Raw genomic sequence first — 23,913 nt, forward strand, 5'->3', positions numbered from 1 at the left:
GTCGAGCCAGAGCACTTTATTGTTTATTACTCTCTAGGACTAAATTGAAAATTCGATACACATCTTTTTTTTTTTTAAGATAGAAAAGAAAAGATAAGAAAAATAAAAGTCAAACAGGATCTTATAATCTTAATCAAATCATAACTAAAATAACAATCAAGAGACATTTTTTTTGGTCTCAAATTTTATACTTTCCGGGTTTTAACAATTTGATTTATCTTTTTTATCTTTCGGTTTTTCTTTTTCTTTTTGGTCTTATTTTAGCATTATATCTGAACTTAATTACGTGTGATGTTAGATAAATTGAGAAAGTATGGAGCAACAAGGTTGGGGGTCCGTCTATACATTTGTATCAGGTCGTCGTGAAATCTTCGATATTGTGGGCAAGGCCGCAGATCATCCATCCTAAGTAAGCACAAGAATACATTTTATGTGACAGTAATGTTTCAGTTTGCCGGACACTACTCACTGTGATTGTAGAGTTGGTCAGATGCATAGCGACCGACGTGAACTTATTTACAGGTCTGATAACTGACATTGTTATGGGTTCATTGTTGTAATAGAAATACCCCCAAACCAACGCATGCCATTGTCCATCACAACAGTGTTAAATACATCCCATAATTGCGTTCGGTCATTCGGGCTTTTTCTTCTTTACAAAATAAATCAGTTACAATAATAATGCATTGTTTTAAAATTGTTCCTCGGTCTACTCCAGCATCACAAATTGTCCTCTTATCAAGAATTTTTTTTAAATAGATTAAATTATGAGAAAAACGTATTGGTTTAGGAAAAAGAGAGGTCATGATTATCATCATCATCATCATCATCATCATCATCATCATCATCATCATAGATTGTCGCTCCAACACCGAACCCACTCCACAGCATCTGGTGAGCAGACCCTTAGGTCATGGTCAGTGCAGCTGGGCCCGTCCTGGCTTTCTCTAAGGATGTGCTCCATCGTCTCGACATCCACATGTACACAAGCTAGTCTCAGCCATCCCCCACTTTTTCATGCTTCCAGTTGTTCTTCTCAGTTTTGCCCGTGCTCTGTTCAGTGTTACACATTCATTTCTGAGGAGCTCAGTTCCGGAGGGCAATTCTTCTCTCGGATCTTCAACGGCTTCATTTGCATGATTGTCCCAATCCCTCCATGTGGAAAGTCTGCATAGAGCTGCATGATCAGGGTTGATGCTTTCTTCCGTCATGAAGCTCTTTCCCGACTTCAGTCTACTTGTCGTCATGGAGGGGGCGTCTTGGGTCCATGTCCTGTTTATACTTCTGGGCTTTGGAAGCAGTGACTTTTCAAATGTGGGGAGGTACAATGCCAGCCAGCCGATGGAAAACTGGGACTGCAGTCGGTTTCAAGTTTACCAGTAAGGTGAAATGTTTGAAATCACATTGTTATAGACCCGTTGACACCACTCCCCTGGTTGAAACATTAGTATTATGAAGATGCAATATTCTATGTGTGGTTAAATATTTTGATGCTGAGATCAAGAATGCGCTTGTCACTAAATACCATATTGTCAACTGTGCAGTACATCAGGATAAGTAACAGGGCTTCAATTGTTTGTTCAATCAAAATGAAATGCCTTTACGACAGCGAAACTCGAACAATGGTCTTGAGTCCACCAAGTGTAAGTTCAATGCTTAATCCACCTGATAATCTCGTCTCAAGTCTCAAATTCAATGTATTTGTCATCTTAGTCTTAGGATAGTTGTCGTTGTTTGGCTATGGGTAAGCGTTTTTCTTTTAAATTTTTGTTTCTTTAAAAGAGATTTTCACAAATACATTTCTCAGCATGCACGTATCTATAACAAAACTAATAATATAGGATGTTTGTACACTTGTATTTGGAACTTCGAATGACTTTCCAGCAGTGGTGTGACATTGGGAGAGTCACATTTGTAATGTTCGAAATTTCAAAGGCAAGATTTTAAGAATACCTCAACTATTGATGGTATGCGTTTACCAAAAAAAAACTCATAATATTCGCCAGCCGGACATAAAGTAGCAACACACAAAACTATACGTAACCTGATCGTTTATAGTATGATTGGTAGAATGTAGTAAAACTACTAATAAAAATGGCTGGCTAAAAACAATAAAGTGCAGAGCGACGTCAATTCCGTTCCTTTTATACCGTGGGTCCCTGTTGCTCGGATGGTAGGTAGAGCACTCGCTTCACACGCAAAGGGGTTGTGATCAACCCCAGATGAAGTCGAGATTTTTTTTTTTTTCTGACCTCAATGCTCGCCCAGCGGAAAGTACTTGCGATAGACTAGCGTCATATCCAGAGGGTAACAAGCAAATTATGCTATTGTCTCCTTCACGCTATAGAAACCGGAATAAATCCATGAGCCTAATGGATTTAAGGGACTACTTTTACTTTTCAACTACACGACTTCAATAATATCACACACCAGTTATTTCAGATTATTTTGGTTTTTGTTTGATTTGTTGGTCGTCGGCTATGTCTTGGCTAAAAGGGGAAAAAAGATAGGCGAATAGTATCAATCAGTGTATGTTCGTTTGTTTGGGATTTTTTTTTTTTTTAATTTTTTTTTTGCTTCTTTACTTTTTTTTCTGTTTATGTTTTGTTTTGTTTTTGTTTTGTATTTGTTTTTTTTTTTTTGGGTTGGTTTTGTAGGCATCGAAATCTTATTTATTTTATTACCAGCGTTGTGTCATGACTCATTATAGTTGTTCCGCATAAGTTTATGGTTATAAACGGATTATCAACAGAAGCAAAATGAAATGAAAGGTTTGCTTGATGTATAGTCTTCTTCTCCTTTTTCCATTCTCCACGTTCACTGATGACTGTGCGTGGTTTTTGTTGGAAATTCCCTATCAAGACAGCAGTTACCAACTTAGAACTTGAAGTAAAGTGCATAATGTGTCCTGCGAAATAATCGGAAGTGGTTGAGAATGCGATTCCTCTCAGGAAGCCGTTTCAATCGTCGAGTTATCGGGTTTTTACTTTAGTAATTTATTAATTTGTTTCATGCTGTCTAGTCGTGAATATTTTTACATTTATGTCATAACATTTCACTACAGACAACGAAAATCGCCGCAGCTGTGAAACTATATGAAATTTTAAATAAACGTGATTATGAGCATATTGACATTTAATAATAATAATAATAATAATAATAATAGATCTTTATTGTCCATAAATATGGCAATTTGTCATTTAGTTACACTTGTCATAACGTTATATGATAACTATAACATTGAACAGACACCTCACTCCTACCCATTCTCTCTCTCTCTCTCTCTCTCTCTCTCTCTCTCTCTCTCTCTCTCCTCTCTCTCTCTCTCTCTCTCTCTCTTCCTCTCTTTCTTTCACGCATGCGACATACACAACATCAACATTTTCATTTCATTTTCAATTGGTTACATTCTTGGCAATTCAACACCAAATATTATCATCATTATCAATTGGTCACTTCATCTAGCCTAACATTAAACAAATTAATCAGTCAATCAGTCAACGCATCAATCCTTGGTTTTGCTGTACCATATGAAATATTCAACATTTTTATTGCTGATGGAACGAACGTTGATTTATACTTGTTAGTTCCACATTTAATCTGACAAAAACTTCTCCCAGATGGCAAAATATCAAATTCATGGTATAAAATATGTTTTTTTATTGTTGGTAATTGAGAATGCTTTCCTTTCTATTGCTTTTCCATGAATTCTTTCTACTTCATCAACAGGTTGGTTTATTATTTTTGATGCCTTTATACTTGCTACTCCGAATCATTTTTTAAAATCACCCCCATAATTTTTTAAAAATTGAGCTTTATATAGCGCAATATCCACTAAATCTGCTCAAAGCGCTTTACAAGGGGTCCCTGGTCAACAGCACCATTTAACATGTAGGATGGACATGACGCCTGTTAGGCGATATTACACTTTTTCGGGCAAAGACAACGCTGTTAACGCCAGGTACTCATTTTACACCTGAGTACGGTGAGAGAATGTGAGTAAAGAGCCTTTTCCAATTACTCAACTATGCGCCGAGCGCGAATCTCGAACCCAGGACCTTCCGATCCGAAAGTGAGTGTCATACCACAAGACCACATAGCCGCACTATACAGCAATTATGTTACCTGTTACGGAAAGTACAGGTCTAATACTTTTCTCCTTTTTAAAAAAGTCAAATTTGTCTGATTAGTGTTAATGTAAGAGGAATGGGCAGACATTTATATGTCATCGCAGAGTGTGGGCAGCCAGAGGAATGGGCAGACATTAATTTGTCATCGCATAGTGCGGGCAGCCAACGTCAATAAGGACAACACTGGGTAGGAAGTAAGTGTTGCTGTCCAAAAACAACTGTCGAAGCTAAAAAAAAATTTTTTTCTTGGATTTCAGTTTTAAAAATGATTTATTAGAGCTTAACTTCCGCAAACACAATTTTAAAATATTACATCAAAAAAAAAAGATCTTTCACTCGGCGTTATTTTGGTACCACTTGTGAATAAATCCATTCATGGCCGTAGTTCAGCCTCCGTGGAGAGTGCCAAAGGGGTATATGTAATCTGGCTATCAAAACACCGTCATTTCCAATGAAATGTGTCTAAAACGAATCATTAACCTATAATTCCAGCAACACTAATCAAAGAAATTTGATATGTTTAAAAAGAAGAATAGCACATTTTAACTGTGCTAGAAATATGTTCCTAACTCAATTATGATGCAAACGTCGGTTTTAAAAGACCGATATTTTGAGGAGAAAAACAAACAAAAACAATTCCCACTGACGGTAGAAGTGCGTAGTTTTGAGCAGATATTTATACAGAAATACTATTTTGGTCCGAAAACTTCAAGTACGATTATATCGATGGGTTAACATAACTCCCAGCTTGTCAATAAGTCTCAATCGCGACACTTCTTGAAGGCTTAGGTTTGAGAATTTTTGACAAGTCACTTCAATTAATGGATCGATATTTAAAGTCCAAGTGTTGTGGTCAAAATGACATTTAAAGGCGATGCAAGGAGAAAATAATAATTATTTAGATGAAGACAAAGAATGATATTTATTGACAGTGTAAGTAGTGGATGATGTGGGGTCCTTGAATAGGCTGATGGATTGGAGTGACATGGTTGTCTATCTTCTGCAACAGATCTGGTACATTATTGATTGATTGAATCTCCCTTTAACGCCCCCCCCCCCCCCCCCCCCCCCCCTTCTCCCCCCAACAACAAAAATTCAAAGGGACTATACCCAAAATTCCCACTATTAAAGAGACGGTTTGGTTGGTTGCGCCCCCTTAACAGCTTTAATTTTTAAAGAAACACAAAAACAAAACAAACCAAAAAACAAAACAAAAAACAAAAACAAAAAACAAAAAAAAAAAAAAAAAAAAAAAAAAAGAAAATCAACAACAAAAACTTTGGATTTTCAGTGTAATTTTTAAAATGTCTTAAGTCATCTGAACCCGAACTGTTGTTCGTTATTTATTTTTGCATACTAGGAAAACGTTTTCTTCAGATCTAAGGTCCAAAATTCAAGTATCGCTCTGAGACGCGCAGAATTGAGTCATTGGAAATGGCTCTTTATTCATATTCTCTCCCAGCACTCTAGTGGCCATTAACAGCAGCGTTGTCTCTGTCAGAATAAAATGTAATATCGCCTGACAGGCGTCATGTCTCGTCGTACATATTAATGTAGCCATTGGTTTGGGACCCTTTCTAAAAAGCTTTGAGCACGTTTAGTGGATAATGCCCTACATAAATGCTCTAGTTTTTTGGGGTTATCTTTTTAAAAGTAACACACTTATATTTTTATATCTCAAATCTAGAAGTCGGTCGTCGATAAATGTCAACGGACTATCCCACTATGTATTTTTCTCTTCTTTTTTTTTCAATAATAATAATAATAATAATAATAATAATAATAATAATAATAATAATAATAATAATAATAATAATAATAAAAGACAACAACAATAAAAAAAACCCCAGGAAAGCAGCCTAAAATTTGCTATAAAAGGAAACAAGAGAGGTCCCGCTGGAATCCGGCCAAGGTCAGGACAAACTAAGTTACCGCATTTCACGACAAAAGCAGAAAGCAATCTGGAAAAGGAAATATAGGACACAACAACAGTTGTTTTGTTTTACTGTTTTAAGGGTTTTACTACGCTTGCAACACATTTAGGTCACATCAGCGACAGTAAAAAGGAAGAAAATTGGATAGTAAAAACATTCCAGAAGTACAATTAAAAGAACTTGAGGAAAAAGTAAGACAAGGGGAAATGGTTCAAATAGGGAACAGATGTAGATTCCAAGAGCACACTATCAGTGTAGGCTACTTAGTTTGAGACCACCTAAAAGTCTCACCAGACACTAGCACAAGTCCCAACTAAGAGGAATACACTCAAATGTTTACAAATCATGTGTTAAGAATTTAAAAAATAACAGTACACAAGAGAGATAGATGAATTACAAGGAAAATAATATCATCTCCAAAAACTATAACTATACATTCAACTGTTTCCCACCCAACCAAGGACTCCGCAAGGGTCTGGACAAAAATCTTATTCCAAGGCAAAGATAAAAAGCAATTTGGAAAACAGATTCAGGGGGATAGATGACACAGGAAGTATGTACCTCCCTGCCCACTACGAGAGGTCGGAAACCCCACCCAGCACAGCAACAGTGACCTCTCTGCCCACATTGGGCTGTGATAAGACTATACCCAGAAATGGAAAGGAAAAATGATATACGAGAGATAGCTGAAACTGTACACAACTCAAAATCAGGGCTAATTTAATTAAATGTTTATTTGTATACACTTTATTGCATTACAAGTTTATGAAATATAGTGATATGTGTACATGTTTATTTGTAATCGTGTTCAATTCGTGTTTATTATATGGAATGGCAATGACGATGAAGATGATGATGATGGAAATATGGATAAATAATCTGATAAAAATAATAGTAATAATAACAATAATAATAATAATAATAATAATAATAATAATAATAATAATAATAATAATAATAATAATAATAATAATAATAATAATAATAATAATTAATAATAATAATAATAATAATAATAATAATAATAATAATAATAATAATAATAATAATAATAATAATAATAATAATAATAATAGTAAATATCATTATAATTATTATTTCATTTTAAGCATAGACATATAAAAATATAATATTATACAAATACAATAAAATAGAATATAGTTATTGTATTAAAATATGTATACAAATCCTTTCTCGTGGTATTCAAGCCAATAATATGTTGTTATATTTATAATTAAATATAGAATTATAAATTACAGTTCAGAGTTTGTTCCTTGAGAGCCAACTTTTGTAGAGAATTTTGGTTCTCAAGTTCGAAAGGCAACTGAAAGAATTATTCGTCAATAAATTATATTTCAACACCAACTCAAGTTTATCGAGAGAAGACACTGGAAAACTTTTTTACATTTAGAGTTATTTGAACAACTATTTGATGGTTTTGAACATAAAACGTTTCAGGGGGAGATAGAACAAAATAGGCATATATGAATCTGAGGACAAGAGTTTTAGTATTAAAGATTTAGATTTTGTGAGAGTTTACATAAGGATATTTTTCCTATGTCACATTATCTGACTTGAGTAAATTGCTTAATTCCCGTAAATGTTCAACTATGAATTTTTACTAATCAAATATAATTGATTTGAGATAAACAGAAAATACAAACCACAGGGCAACATTGATTAGAATAAATAAATATTAAAAAAGAAAAACAAGTATACCTTAGTATGGTAGACTCCCTTTAAACTACATTTCAATTTTTCATTGGCCCAAAGCCCTAATCATAAAGCTACTAACTGTCACCCATGAATAAAAAAATACTTGTGACAACATATCAAATTTAGCAATTGTTTAAATTTTTATCATAACAAATTACTAAGAATCAACATACTGATATTGGTTATAAAGTCTACATAACAAATATTAAAAACTTAAAAAAATAAAAGTAAACCCTCATAAAAACTTTATAAAGCTTGTATAAATAATTGCTGTATTATCAAGAAGTTAGGATTAAATATGTCACCTTATCTTCAAAGTTTGTGATTTGTGATACGGTTTATAAACTGTCACATGAGCTTCTATAAATTATATTGTTTAATATTGTTGAATAATATTTCTTTCTTCAAGTAAACAGTCATGCAATTACTCACAGGAATAAAATTACTATAGAGATTTAAGAAAACAGAATAAGAATTGTTACAAACGAACAAATGAGCAAGCTCAAAAATATTACTTTCAAATCAAATTCTGCTGTTCCGCAATTTTTTTTTTAGATAATATAATGGACAATTTGTTAAAATTTAAGAGATCTGCAAAACTCACTGTGCACACTATGTCATTTCACAAATAGAAAAAGGAGGATGGTAGCCCTTCAATATCAAAAGATTTCAGATCAGCATAAAGTGCTCAAAATAAGTAAAAGAAAGAGGAATGTCGAAACAGAGGACATAATTAAATCCTTGAGCAATCATACCATATGCGTTTAAGGCAAATGATCCTAGCCAAAAGAAATACACTCAATTACTTATCAATAACTAACAAAACATACAGATATAAAGGGGAGATGATTAGAAAGACGAAATGAATTCTCTTTCTATAAACATTTACCCGACTCTCCCCCTGGCAAAAAAATCCCAGTCAGAGCATAGACAAAACCCATCAATGAGTTTCATTTCAAAACAATAAAAGGTCACATGGAAGAGAGAGGACAATAGAGAAGAGACAGCAAAGGACCGCTCCTGCCCAACAGGTGAGCTCAAAGGCCCCAATCTGATTGGTCAAGGTGACACACAAATCTGACAAAAAGAAATGAGAAACATACTTAAGAGACAAAATACCCCGTGGCTAATAGTGAGACAGTCCAATCTTGTAAAGATGCGAAGTCAACAATTAACTAGATCATTTTTTTTTTGTTTGTTGCTTTAGGTCTCTTCCAACACAATTGAGGTTATATGAGAGACCGCTGAAACAAAAAAACAAGCAATCTAACAAAAATAGTACAAATGTCAATCAAAATCATAACCTAAAGATATCATAAGCTAAATTATAAATAACCAAGAACAAACAGGCAGAGGATTTACAGGAAAAAAATATCCCCTGTCAAAAATACAATCACAAACCAAAGAAGCAGGATAGGCTAGTAAAGAGAAGAAGAAACGACATCACTATCGGATCGTACACCCATGCGAACATCATAGGTATATGATTCAAGGGTGATGCTCCCATCCAACCACCCGCAACTAGATCATTATTAAATATGCTAACAACAATGAACTTCAAACAAAAGCCTGGGTTATAATCAATGTCGCAGATGTGAACCTCTTGAAATCCTAAGTTTTATTATTTTATGCTTTTCAATCATAAAATAGAACCAGAATGCAATAATCTAAAGAAAGTAAACAGATCATTAGTATTTCTTTTGTCTGTTTGTTTTTAAGTGTTTTCTCAGCACTTGCAACACATAATTCTATTTGTAGACATCAATAACTATCATGTTGAAAATAAAGGACGTTAAATTTCATTTTCAAAAAAATCCAGGCATTTAAAACTAAAAAAATAATAATCATAACCGGATTAACCACCTCCTCAATATAACAATAAAATATAATATTACAGATTTCTTAAAAATGAGTAACTTGTGTATAAATCACGTTCAAAAAAAAAAAATACATATCTTCAAATTTATAAAATATTAAATTCTTCAACAACCTTACAAAATGTAACAAATTTTCAATAAAAAAACTCATTACAAAAATTTCGAATCACAGCACTACACAACCAAATTGGTTTCACGGCAAAATAAAAAGACAAAACTTGAAGAAAAATTTTTTTTAAGGAATGACAAAATGAATACGAGCACATTTAATTTTCCTTGACAAAAAAGCAAAATGCAAAAGAAAAGAAAAGATTTTTAAGCGAAAAAGAAAAATTGAATATCACTGATTTCTATAATTCATTATTAGATAACTAGGGTGGATTAAGGTAAAGAAAACATGTTATTCTTACAGAATTGGAGAAAGAAATAAATGCTTGTCCAACAAACAATAGCCGCATTTCAGTTATGAAATTACATAATATCATATGATGAGATTGGTGGGTATTTATAGATAAATATAAATATACTCTTCAAAAGTAAATTTAAATGGAATTGAATATAATATGAACACTTGTTAATAATAGCCTTTAAGAAGCCAAATAAAAATGGCAAACAATGGTATGAGCCTTTAAGTACTTCTGAACTAAATATTAAATTCTCATTACAAACGAAAAAAATCACTCATTCTTAATCAGATGAACTTTCTAGAGATGTAAGAGCAAAAGAATAACCCCAAAACCAGTTGCACTAATTTAATATATCCTCATTTCCAATGACATCAAGCAATCAAAGATAAATAAGGCTTATCTACAAACTGTGAAAGCTAACAATAAATCTCTTGTAGCTTAGGAATTTTATGATAAGCAAAAAACATGAAACACATTCAAAATAAAAACCAAAAAGAAATTTTTTTAAATGAACACTGTCTCAATAACATTTAAGATACAAAAGACATCAAAGAAGTCTGAATAGTATCCACCAGTCCCTTGTAAAAATTACGGATTTCAAAGACACAGCAAGGATTGAACCACTTATACACAGGAATGTTTCTTTTCAATCAATTATTCTTTACAAATACAAACAAGGAATGTGTCATGTCAGTACTTCTCACTATATAATTTGGTACGATAAAATAAAAACATACCAAAACAGAAGGAATATTTTACATCCATAAAATAAGTACAAAAGAACTCTTTTCATTTTTTTCTTACACCTGAAATGAATAAATAAATGTAAGCATTATTCGGGCAACAGATACACACAAACAAAAAAAGTAATAAAATATGCCAATCAACAAAAATATTTGCATGAAACTTTATTCCCTTTTTTCTATTTGAGATTCCCTGGCAATATCATGACGTTTGTAGACAGCGCCAGTTATCTGATAAAAGCAAAGCTCAATCCCTTCAGAGTTATTCACAAATGAAATCAAATACTAATTTTTAAAAAATGAAATACAATTTTAAAAAGCACCTGCATTAGAAATCATGGATAGAAAAGATAACAACCACATCCAAAGCCATTAAATATACTTGCATTCAATTCCCTCTTCTTTTCCCCTCAATCATCATTTCTTAGTCCTACTTTCAGAAACCAAACAAGGTTTTGTAATGATTGTAACACTGAACAATAAATACATGACTCTGTTACCATTTGCTTAACTTCTTTCCTTTTTCAAGAAAAAAAATGTTTACAATATAATGTATATTACCTTCTTTAAAAAAATATGAACGAGATTTGGTCCAAAATGACTTGGAACTGTTAGTAATTATAAATCATAGAGAATATCATAAAAATATGAACACCAAATTATGAAACAGAGGAAGCAATATTGGAATGAGCAGCAGTAGTAGTGGTAGGAATAATAATGGAATAGATTGAAACACATTCATTAGCCTTCATCAGTGTCCATCGAACATGTGTCTTCGTTTACACATTTCAAGACACACAGATTGATAAAATTATATCTATTTATATACCATGCCACACATAGGGCTTAAGTTCCCGTCTAATTTTAAATATTTGCTTATTTCATTTCAAAATGTGTGTGGCACTTAGGTCTTCTCATCAAGTGAATGCCCCTTTAAACACACTGAGTTGAGAATAGAGGTTAGCCCCATTTCAGACACCACTACGTGAAAACATAAAAGCGCCCAGAAAAAGAGTCATCTCACTAAAATCGCCAATCCTTCAAAACCAATATAAGAGACTACAAGTATAAATGGTTCGAAGGTGACGTCACTTAGGTCTTTGTTATTGTTTTTTGCCATCCGCGTTTATGAGTAATGCTCACTGAACTGTATTAACCCGACTATAAACGTTCATGGATACACACAGTTTTGTGTGTTGGTCCGTTATACTTCCGGATGGCAATGTTATGAGCTTCTTAGCCAGCGCATACTATCTATAGTCATGATTCAGTCATATTAGGTAAACAGATAGATTCACTGATTTAAAACAATCCATCTTTATGGTATACAAAGTAAATAACATTTTCATATTTAATCACTCTGTAAGAGTGGAGACCTTTAGGAAATGGAGATCAAATAGACAATGTAAGGACGAGAAAGTTTACAACTGAGCACTTTATAAACAAATGCAGAATACATTGGAATTTTGAAAACACGAAACAATGAAATTTACATCAATAAAAATATGTTGTATCAACCTACTCTCAACTTGGTTTCCAATTAACTGTAATTTTTTTCAAGGACATGATTTCTTTTTTAAAACTTGAAGTAATCACTTTATACATTCAAATATATAGTATAACAACAAAAAATCAGAAAGTAATTTCATTTTAAAATAATTTCCCAATCACATTAAAATATTCCAAATGTTCAATTTAGAAAAGTTTCGGAAAGCTGAATTATCAATTATGAAAAATTAAAAGAGCGTACCTTTTCTGTTATTCTAGTAAAGATAAATCATTTTTGTATTGCAATTAATTTGAACTAAATAAATAAAGTAAACAAAACAACAACAAAAAAACAATTCAAACAAACAAACAAAAGTGATCATGAAAACAAGACATGCCATATAATGTTGAGAGGCACATACTGGTGTAGTGCTAACATGGACTCACACAATTCTATAATCATAAAATTTTGATTGAGACAACTTACATCGATTTATATATTTTAAAAATGCAATGATACAAGGTTTCAAATGTGACAAAATATGTTAAGCATGAATATGGAGGCATCCCAAGGAACCTTTTGAAAATTGTTTATGCCATTCCATCATCATTTTTGACGATCATTAGCTTTTGTTCGTTCTTTCATTTAGAAGTTCCCCCCCCCCCCCCCCCCCCCCCCATTTTCTCATAATGCATTCCTGTTTAGTCTTTAATTTCTGTTCAAATTGATAGAGTACATACCATCAATTTTCAACAGGTGTGTGAATTTCATGGAAAATTTGATGAGGTTATAACAGTCTCTATCATAAACTATAACACTTATATAGCTTAACTAACTCAAACCTAAGGCTGACTATCTCGGTATGCACAAACCTCCATTCACTGATAATATTGCTAAGGACATTTCCAATTAAATACTTTTACAACACGTCATTCTGAATTGACATACTACAGCTATAAAGAAAGATAAACCATTTCTCATTATGGACAGACTATACCTTCTTTGTTTGATCCTCTAAATTTGTTGAATGAAATCTAATTTTATAAAGCGTGTCGGAATGTTTTCATGACATGATTAATTTAGCTGTGGTTACTTTTACCCCAATATTATGTATATTTTCCTGTGAGGAATCATTTGTGAATTATTAAAGCTACTGTTTAAAATTTTATATGATAGTGGTAGTTGACAATTTTCTTTGAGATTGAACAACTGAGTATATTTAATTTTTATTTTGAAAAGTACTAAGGAAAGCGGATAACATGGAGGTAGAGGGCTAAGGATGATACATAATGTATTATCTGATCATACTTATACTAACTAGCACAATGAATTATCATTTAACAGAGAACATTGTTTGTGATGAGCTCTCTTGAAACAAAAGTGGAATGTTTTAATTGCTACTTTTTTTTTGGTAATTGGTTTGAAGGATGCGGTCATAATTTCTTTCCAATGACATTGAATTCGCAACAGTTCCAGAGTTGAATACAATTTCTATTGCATTTTGAAAAAGTTTCATGCTTTGTTGTCAACTAGTGATCACGGTGATAAAGTTAATGATAATATTTTGTCCAAAGGGTCAAATTAAAGTTGCACTAGATTTATCCATTTATCGTTAAAGGGAGCACAAAAGTTGTCATTTATGGTGGAATTAACATGTCATGTCACAAATAGCTTGTATCTGTATGAGAAAAAAACACAATCTGGGTCAGTCCAGTTATTATTATTATTTCTTTTTTGTTTTGTCTCCATGTTTCTAGAGTAGCAAGCTTCAGTATAAAGTGGAAAGTGTTTGTATATACTGGTGTTTGAATCAAATAACAAATGACAGTGAAGTGAAATATTGAATTTATGATTGGATGAATAAATATGCTGTATCTAAAAGTAATAAAAAAAAGTTCAAAAACCCAAATATAATGTGGAAAAATGTCATAAGCAACAAGGCATTCATATGTTCTTGTGCAAGGCTTCTTGTCTCGGTCCAAAAGCCAATCTATTATTTGTTTTCAGTCCTTTAAGACTTTCGTTGGCGATTGAGGGTGTTGAGCATAAGACTGATGTAAGAGGTCAAAAGGTCATCCATTTTGTAGCCCTGCAGAAAAAAATACCCATGAAAAAAAATAAAATTAGAATATTATTCAAAATACAACAAATCATCACATGAGACCTATTGATGCATTAGAAACTAATTTATGACATACTCAGTAGAGCAAACAGCTAATGCAATCGTGAAAATCAAAAAGTGAAGTTGCTTTAATGGCAACACAATCTGATGAGAAACACACAGATAGTTGGGACACCTTAATGATCATATTCTTTTTATCACTGACTGCAATTATTGGTCATTTAGTCTGTCAATTTTATTCAACCCAAGCTACATGGCTTTATTGTTTCATAACAGATACAATGACAAAAGAAAAAAAACAAAAAAACAGAAAAGATAGCTAGCTAATTCTAAATTCACTTAAAATATATTTAAATACGTTTTACAGGATTATGAGCGTAAATATTAATTATTTCCAAAAGAAAAGATGATAGTTGTAGTTTGCACTCACCATGGATGTTTCACACAAGAGTTTACTTCCTCGAACCAAGTTTCCAATGGTCATGTGGAAGTATGTATTGCCACTGCTCCAGTTGGAGATCTTGGAGAAAGGATGGGTAGCCAGAAGGTCCTGAGGAAGAAAAGGAGAAATGAGTAGAAGTGTCATATGCAGGATTCCCACAATTTCAGGGGAAAGATGGTGCCGTTGTGAAAGGGCATAATTTTTTTAATCTAATGAGGCTACAACTGTTAATATCAATTTTTTATTCGAAGCATTTGCATTCATTGTTTTTTCCTTATTTGGTAATGGTTCCATTTTTTAAATCACTTTTTGCATCCTAAGTCAAATTTGAGTTGTCTTTGTTTTCTGAGTCTGAATAAGTAATGGTGACTAGGTAGTTGTGGGTGATATGCATTCTTGTTTTCATGTTCCACCGCATTTACATACAGAAGACTTGATACCGGCCCCAATATTCCTTGAGGCTATACTAGGTCTTATTCCATCGCCAGTCAAATTAAGGAATGAACCACCATCGTGTCATAACACAGTAAAGGTTGAATAACAAAAGTTAACAAACATCCAGCAAGCAGTCATATTTCAGCACAATTTTGATATGTCCAACTACCTTCATCTAAGACTCATTCATTCATACCCGAGTTGTGTGGGATTGTTAAGGGCAGGAGCTATTTATATATTGGGTCAGAGTGTGTAAATTTTTAACCAACCCCATCAACGAGTGTCAATTGATTTTGTTACAAGACTGACACATTGATGATAGGGCTATCAGAACCATTAAGATGGGGGAGCAAAAAGACTTGGGACAGCATTTTGTACAAACCTTGGTCTGTGGGTGAATCAGATTGACTCCATTCTTGTTGATGGCAATCAAAAGGCTCTCAGGATATGATGGCTCAGTTGTTTGCTTTACAAATACATAGAAAGAAGAATAAATGTAACAATGCAATAGTGTCTTGGTTGTAATTTTTTCACAAATGATGAAAACAGAACTATTAGAACTGTATTCCATGTAAAATGATTTTATTTTATTTATGTAATAAATAAGGTTTATTTTTTTTTCTTAAAATACATTTGAATTTTTTTTTTTTTTTACACGTGAGCTTTTATATTGTGTTATATCCACTAAACATGCTAACAGCGCGTTTTTTTGGTCCCTGACCCACGGCAACACAACAGGTAACATATAGAATGAGGCAAGATGCCTGTTACACAATATTACAATTTCTTTTCTGACAGAGACAAGGTTGTTAACGACCAGGTGCCCATTCTATTATAGGTGATAAAATAACCCTAAACCTCATGATTTGCCAATCCATATAGTGTATTGAAAGAATGGTATGCTTTGATTATGAATTAATTCTTGAAATAAAAAAAAAAAAGATACTAATAATAATTTTTTTTTTTCTATCAACAAGAGAAATGTAAAATGTAAAGTTATGAGTCGCATTAATGATCAAGATATTGCTGAATTAGCATGCTGTCCAAAAAATTAAAAAAAGGGTCAATTGCAATCAGAACTTGCAGAACTTTTCTAAAAAAAATAAAAAAATTGAGCTTTATATAGCGCAATATCCACTAAATGTGCTCAAAGAGCTTTACAAGAGGTCCCTGGTCAACAGCAACATTTAACATGTAGGACAGACATAATAATAATAATAATAATAATAATAATAATAATAATAATAATAATAATAATAATAATAATAATAATAATAATAATAGATCTTTATTGTCCATAAATATGGCAATTTGTCATTTAGTTACACTTGTTATAACGTTATATGATAACTATAACATTGAACAGATATTTCACTCCTACTTATTCTCTCTCTCTCTCTCTCTCTCTCTCTCTCTCTCTCTCTCTCTCTCTCTCCTCTCTCTCTCTCTCTCTCTCTCTCTCTCTTCCTCTCTTTCTTTCACGCGTGCGATATACACAACATAAACATATTCATTTCATTTTCAATTCGTTACATTTTCGGCAATTCAACACCAAATATTATCATCATTATCAATTGGTCACTTAATCTAACATTAAATAAATTAATCAGTCAATCAGTCAACGTATCTATCCTTGGTTTTGCTGTACCATATGAAATATTCAACATTTTTATTGCTGATGGAACCAACGTTGATTTATACTTGACGCCTGTTAGGCGATATTACAACTTTTCAGACAAAGACAACGCTGTTAACGGCCAGGTACTCATTTTACACCTGAGTACGGTGAGAGAATGTGAGTAAAGAGCCTTTTCCAAGGACTCAACTATGCGCCAAGCCCAAGGCTCGAACCCAGGACCTTCCGATCCGAAAGCGAGTGTCATACCACTAGACCACATAGCCGCAGAACTTTTCTACCATCAAAATAAAAGGTAATAACTATTACTGTGGGACTTACTTTGACATCAAAGAAGGCAGACCCAAAGGTAGGCCATTTGTAGATGATCTTTAGGAATTCAATCTTGGCATCGTTGGCGCTGACACCAGCATTCTTGTTGAAGGCTGATACAATAGCCTATAACATGGATAAAAAATGTTTAGTTCAGGTAATACTGAAAATGTAAAAGATGAATCTTACTAAATAAAGGCTACAGCTCATTATTATAAAATGCAAATTTCATTAAGTTGAATGAGATAATTACCAAAAGGTGTTTTCGCATCCTGCTTTTGAACATTTTTCTATTGTTCAAACATTTTTATACATCCTAATATCTAAGTAAAATCAAAGAAGTCTGAGATATCTATCATCATTCCTGGAATTTTGCTCCACTGCTTGATAAATCTTAGGAAGGATTGTTTTTGCATGCATTTGTCCACCATTATGGTGTAACAGACCAACTGGGGAGGTAGACTATTGTCATTATTTGCTTCCCCCCCCCCCTTTTTTTTTTTTTTAAATTTATTTTTGTTTGTTTGTTTGTTTGTTTAGTGTAATAGTCTGTTATTGTTATTGTCAAGCTTAGGGAGTATATTATGATGTGAAATCATTTTTTTTTCTAACTACCTTTGACCTAACCAAGTGCTGCTGTTAAATTTTTGGATCAACATGAGTGACATTTTGTCACAAATCTCGTTGTAGTCCTATGTGCTTGTTAAACCATTTTTATTTGGATTTGCTGGCAAGGGTCACAAAACAGTGTATGCATAATCTAAAACGGGCCTAACTCGAGCATAATGATGAGATTTATTGAAAGGATACTGAAAAAATATAGTGTACAGACTTTTATTATTTTTAACAGCTATAAATTGTAAAACACCTTTTCATAAAAGCACTGGTAAAAATTGAAAGAACAATTGCTAGAAGTACAATGCTCAGTATATCACTCGCAAGGAAAGCAGAGCTTTTACATATACATCCGCCAGTTGGCCATCTCAAACAATAAAACAATTAATCAGTTATTTCATGGAAATGTATTATCGATTGTTATTAAAACTGTTCTAGAACAATTACCCACCCTCTTCCAATCCTCTGCAGATTGAGATTTGAGCAAGTCATTTGGAACCAGACGCTGTAAAAATTCTCTGTGGATCACAAACACCAAAAGAAGAAATAAACAATACAACATAAAATAATAATAATAATAATAATAATAATAATAATAATAATAATAATAATAATAATAATAATAATAATAATAAGAAGAAGAAGAAGAAGAAGAAGAAGAAGAAGAAGAAGAAGAAAAGAAGAAGAAGAAGAAGAAGAAGAAAAGAAGAAGATGAAGAAGAAGAAGAAGGAGGAGGAGGAGGAGGAGGAGGGGGAGGAGGAGGAGGAGAGAGAGAGAGAGAGCGAGAGAGAGAGAGAGAGAGAGAGAGAGAGAGAGAGAGAGAGAGAGAGAGAGAGAGAGAGAGAGAGAGAGAGAGAGAGAATGTTCGTCGTATTGTATTATAATTGGATAGGGAACAGATCAATGAGATTTGAGTGATACTAAGAAAAAGAGGAGGATGAACAGACAGAGGCCAAGAAATTAAATAACTGACAAGGGGTTGGTGGTTACTCGTGACAATGCTCTAAGCAACTAGATTATGAAATACAAGTGGAAAAATTAACTGGTTTAAGAGACCAACTTACGGTATTTTAGTCAGATTGGCTTTATCATCTCCATAAGACACACGATAGATAAAAGACCCAAGTTGAGCAGCTTCATCTCTTGTACATTTGTGATAGCCTCTCAGGTATTTGGGTAATTCCTGGTGAGATCAGAATATAGAATTATGATTGATTCTAATAACAATACTCTAATCTGGTGCTAAAGGCTATGTGGTCTTGTGTCCTGGGTTCGAGTCTCGCTCAGTGCATAGTTGAGTCCTTGGTAAAGAATCTTTGCTCACATGATCTCACCGTACTCAGGAGTAAAATAGAGAAACTCAAATATCTTGTCCACATCCTTCCTTGAAGAATATAGGTAATTGTCCCAACTATCGTGAGCCTCTGTGGTGTCATGGTAGCACGCTGACCGGTAATCAGAAGGTCTGAGGTTTGATCCCCTGTCGAGGTAGACTGATTTTTGGGATGTTTTTTTCTTGTATTTTTCTTTCTTGCTTTATCTGACACCTTTCATACACACTTGTTGAGAACTTATCTTACACCAGTGCTAGTTTCTTCATTCTATATAAAAGCTCAGTTTTTTTAAAAAGGCAATTAAGAGAGTGTTAGGACTTCACTGGTCAAATTGAAATATCTGTTGTGTTAAGATTCCCCCTTCCCAGGTAACGATTGGTTAGCTGCAGCATCTTATTAAGATTGGATGGAAGGTACTTTGCATAAGTCTATCTCACTTAAAAGGCAGAAAGCTATTGTACGTTGCCATACATAGTTTTAACTCTTTGTGATTTGTGTATAAGATACGAGATAGAATGCAGTACAGATTCAGACCAGTTACGGGTAATAAATCAAAGATATTTATATGCATATTTTAAAATTCAACTTTCAAGACAAAAATATTGATGAACTAGAACGTATGACTTTAATCATATTTCTGTGACTTGTCACGACGGATGTTTAAAATTGATGTAAGTGTATTTTACATTGATATCAAATCAATTTCTTACAATCGCAAGTATAAGTATGGAACATAATGGATGCCAGATTAAGCAAAAAACAAATTGTAATACCATTTGTGTGTGAATATATTTGCAAAGTATTACAATAACAATTCTTCAAGTTTAAAGTTGGTTCGAAATAGACATTTTGACATATCAATCAAAACTGACAAGTAAAAATTTCAACTTACTTGATGATAATGGAAGATGAGATCAGCATTAATATCTCGCCCTGGAATTGTTTTAATCCACAACTTCTTCATGAAGAACACTTGGTAGGTGAAAGACGGAGGGGCTCCTGAAACAAAGGATGATGTTGTCACAAATTTATCAAGCATATAAAAGTTTTGAAAGTTTAAAAAACCATGATGGACCAGTACCCTATCTAAAGGCTAGAAAACAATTATTATTAGTATTACACCATAGACACTAAAGATAAACCCTGTCATGGTCTTAATTTGTCTTTATCTATATCCAATAAACTTTAAATCAATATAAGTAGTATGCGGTTATCACATTCTTATTCTATTTATTTCTTGCCAGACAAAGGGGTGAAAATTCTAACCACTCTCTTTCCAAAGTTTGTATTACACATAAGTTATTGTGATGCATACAATTATATATTGCAAACACAACCAGTGATCATTTTGGGACATAAATAATAAAGACATACCACAACAGTTTCATCAGCAACAAAACAAGGTCTTTTAACTGCAATACATTTAAATGTGACCTTTTGGAGCACAGAATCCTTTGCAAATGCTTACTACTTATAATGACACCATATTGGGAAAGCTTGATGTATGCCATAAGCCTACAACAGTTTATAAAATAATAGGATCAGACAAGCACATTTCCGTTCATATTATGTAAATTCTTTTCTCTTTTCTTACCTTCCCTAGCAGGTCTAGCTTTCCTAATCCAATCTGTGAGATGACGTACAAAGTCAAAGAAGAAATCTCCCTCTGGTACACTGATGACTGGAGGAATGAATAAAAAGGTAATACAATAACACTTGATATTGCTGTTCCAGTTTTATCATAATAACCACATCAAAACTATTGACATGTATATCATAATCATTATGATCATACAATTTGTTTTGGGTTTTTAACTTTTTTTTGACAAACCATCTATGAAGCTCATCAAATCAACCATATTTCATAGCCTCAGACGAAGTTTGTAAAAAAAATATTTAAAAACCCAAAATAACTGTTTTCATTCGCAATCTTAAGATTCACACTAAGGTGTCGATTTAAATGTCCAAAACTGCTTACTTTTTAAAATCAATACTGTCTCTAAGTCAATACCTCTTCTCAACCCAACCTCCAAGTCTTTTTGCCCATATAACTCAATCCTTACCTTTGTCAACAATCTTAACAAACAGGCTGAATCCCTCAGCTGACTTCAAACCCAATTTGTTGGCAATATTCTGACAGAAGTCTTTTGCTCGTGTACTGGACTCCACCTCAAATCCCTGACAGAAATAATAGAGGACACAATCAACCCATTATTAATTTGGCAAGGCCAGGAAAATGAAATATTGCATCAGATCGTCAAGAATTCAAATTATTTTTCAAATCCACTTTGGAACATTACCTGACAAATGATTATCAATCAGATGTCCAAAAGATAAAATAAAAATTACACCAACAAATATATTTAATAATGTGCATCTATGATTGCTCTTTTTTAAATATTTTTTTACTACTGGACATGCACTAATTTCCCATTATCATTTGATTGTCAGGACACAGCATGTAAAAGGAGAAAAAAGATTGCCTTAGTCTTTATTTTTTCTTTTATAACTGCACAAGAAAAATCAGCATAATAGATGTGGAAGTGTTTGTTTACCTCGTCAGAGTCATCTGGGAAGTACACTTTGTGAAGGATCTGCGTTGTCTTACGCTGGATTGCCTCTACCTCTACCTGATGTGGGGAGTACTTGCGGACACCGTTCCTAATTTAATAAGATCGATATTGAAAATAAGTTTTAAAAATTCATAATTTGGAAACATTTGCATGAGTGTCAATCTGTAACATGAGCTTAAGAAACAAGCCCCTGAAAGATGGAGTCTTGAAAATGTCTGCATTGTGAGGAACTGTCTCACTGAAAACTCTCATACTCAATTATGATGTAAAATACGGCTTCATTTACTGTCTTCATTAAATAACAGAGGCTTTAAAATAAATATCACATACCCGTTTCATTGTTTTGTATACCATGTCAATCACTGAGATCCGTCCATGCCTAACATTCTTTCTTGTATTATTCGGTTCTGACCTTTAGCCAATAATGAGCCCATACTACATAGCTAATAACTCTCTTTTTGGAGCATGACTAAGAAAGTAGTAAGACAGAAAAAAAAACATTAAAAAACCAACAGTTTCTAACATCACAACCTCATTAATTTTGTTGGTAATGTACTTACAAGTGTGTTGCGGTTTGTGATATTTTAGCTAATTGTACACAGTTGAGATAAATTACCAAAAAATGGTAATTTAAGTCAAGTAATAAAGTGAGCAAGAATGTGCAGAATGGCCAGTCCTTAATTCTGTCTTTTGGGACAAAAATAATCTATGAAATATAAAATTAAGAGCAATTCATAACCTTGATGGATAGGTTAAATCCTTGATCTTAAGCGATTGTGTGTTTTGTGCTTGTTTGGTTTCTGCAAAGTTGAACCACTGATTGTGGCACTGGAATTGTTAACAGTATATAGAATTCTTTACCTTAGGCACTTCTGTAATCTGTTGAGACTATCAGAGGCAATACCAAGATGACTTCGAGAGCGTAGGAATTTGGTGAGCTCTTGTAACAAATTGGTACTGGGAGGGAAACATCCACAAGCCAACCACATCAGCTCCCAGCCTCTCTCTTCACTCACACTGGAATTTGGACATTGCATTTAACATTACAGGAAATTGTAACCAAAATAAAAATACAAACAAACTACACTGAATCTTTCTGTACTTTGTCTTTTTAAATACCATATTTTTTATTTTACAAGAAAAAAACCAACAAAAAACAACCTTTTGTTCTTATTGACAGAGATCTGGATTCTGAGTTCAATTTCCTTGATTTAATCATTTGTTCAGGCAACATAGCAAAATTAAAAATAATATACTCAATGACCTTGAGAACTGAATGAAAGTCAAAATAGTGAAAATCATTTCACTGTAACAGATAATTTGTAAGACGAACAAAATAAGGGTCTAATCTGCATCCAATTTTTTCAAATAAACATGAATACCTGGTCCTATTGTCAGTGAGCTGTTTCATGATCTGACAATATACTTCATCTCGCAGAATTTCCTATAAATAAAAAAAAAAAAGTACAAAATTCAAAACATTATAGATCTAATAACTAAGGATAGAAATCATTTTAATTGGTAAGTTATTATAAGTTGATTGCACAAAACATGACAAATTTTCTTATAACAGAATTAACTGCTATGCAAAATTAAATAACAGAATGATTCTTGTTTGTTTTGTTTTTAAGCTTGCAACACATTTAGATCATTTCAGCACCAGTAAAAAGGAAGATGATTGGATAGTAAAAGAATTCAAGTAAAGGTAACCAAGAAAAAGTAAGACAAATGGTTCAAATAGGGAACATATGTAGATTCCAAGAGCACACTATGAGTGTATTTAGTTTGAGATCACCTAAATGTCTCATCCAGATACAAGCAAAGGATCCCACTGAGAGGAATACACTCAAATGTTTATAGAATATATATCGTAAACAGAAGACTTAACTAACAATACATAAAAGAGATGATTTACAAGGAAAAAAATAATCTCCTAAAACTAATACAAAACATTCTCTCTCAGATAAGGGTTTCAGCAAGAGCCATGATAAAACCAAGCAATCCCATTCTAAGACAAAGACAGTAAGCAACTTGGAATACATATGTAATGGGATATAAGACACAACAAGTGACCTCCTGCCACCATGGGAGGTCAATGGACCCCACCCAGATCAAAATGATGAACTCTACATTACAAAAGGTTGATT

General features: G+C 33.0%; 1 protein-coding gene across 2 annotated transcripts in view; it reads right to left on the bottom strand.

Moving 5' to 3' along the window:
* Nucleotides 1–13,519: 13,519 nt before the first annotated feature.
* LOC144980972 (myosin-VIIa-like) overlaps nt 13,520–23,913 on the bottom strand; it is an 88,620-nt gene continuing 78,226 nt past the window's right edge. For both annotated transcript variants that reach the window (XM_078928999.1, XM_078928998.1), the window contains 12 exons: nt 23,149–23,210; nt 22,628–22,783; nt 21,749–21,854; nt 21,257–21,371; nt 20,788–20,874; nt 20,086–20,192; nt 18,924–19,042; nt 18,310–18,376; nt 17,253–17,369; nt 15,678–15,761; nt 14,849–14,968; nt 13,520–14,385 (listed from right to left, as the gene is read on the bottom strand). In XM_078928999.1, coding sequence (XP_078785125.1) covers nt 14,308–14,385; nt 14,849–14,968; nt 15,678–15,761; nt 17,253–17,369; nt 18,310–18,376; nt 18,924–19,042; nt 20,086–20,192; nt 20,788–20,874; nt 21,257–21,371; nt 21,749–21,854; nt 22,628–22,783; nt 23,149–23,210 — 1,218 coding nt within the window. In that variant the 3' untranslated portion in view covers nt 13,520–14,307. The remainder of the gene's footprint in view (nt 14,386–14,848; nt 14,969–15,677; nt 15,762–17,252; nt 17,370–18,309; nt 18,377–18,923; nt 19,043–20,085; nt 20,193–20,787; nt 20,875–21,256; nt 21,372–21,748; nt 21,855–22,627; nt 22,784–23,148; nt 23,211–23,913) is intronic.

Source organism: Berghia stephanieae, chromosome 10 (genome assembly GCF_034508935.2).
Source record: "Berghia stephanieae isolate SIO BIC M18660-M18661 chromosome 10, UCSD_Bste_1.3, whole genome shotgun sequence".
In the NCBI taxonomy this organism is placed as follows: domain Eukaryota; kingdom Metazoa; phylum Mollusca; class Gastropoda; order Nudibranchia; family Aeolidiidae; genus Berghia; species Berghia stephanieae.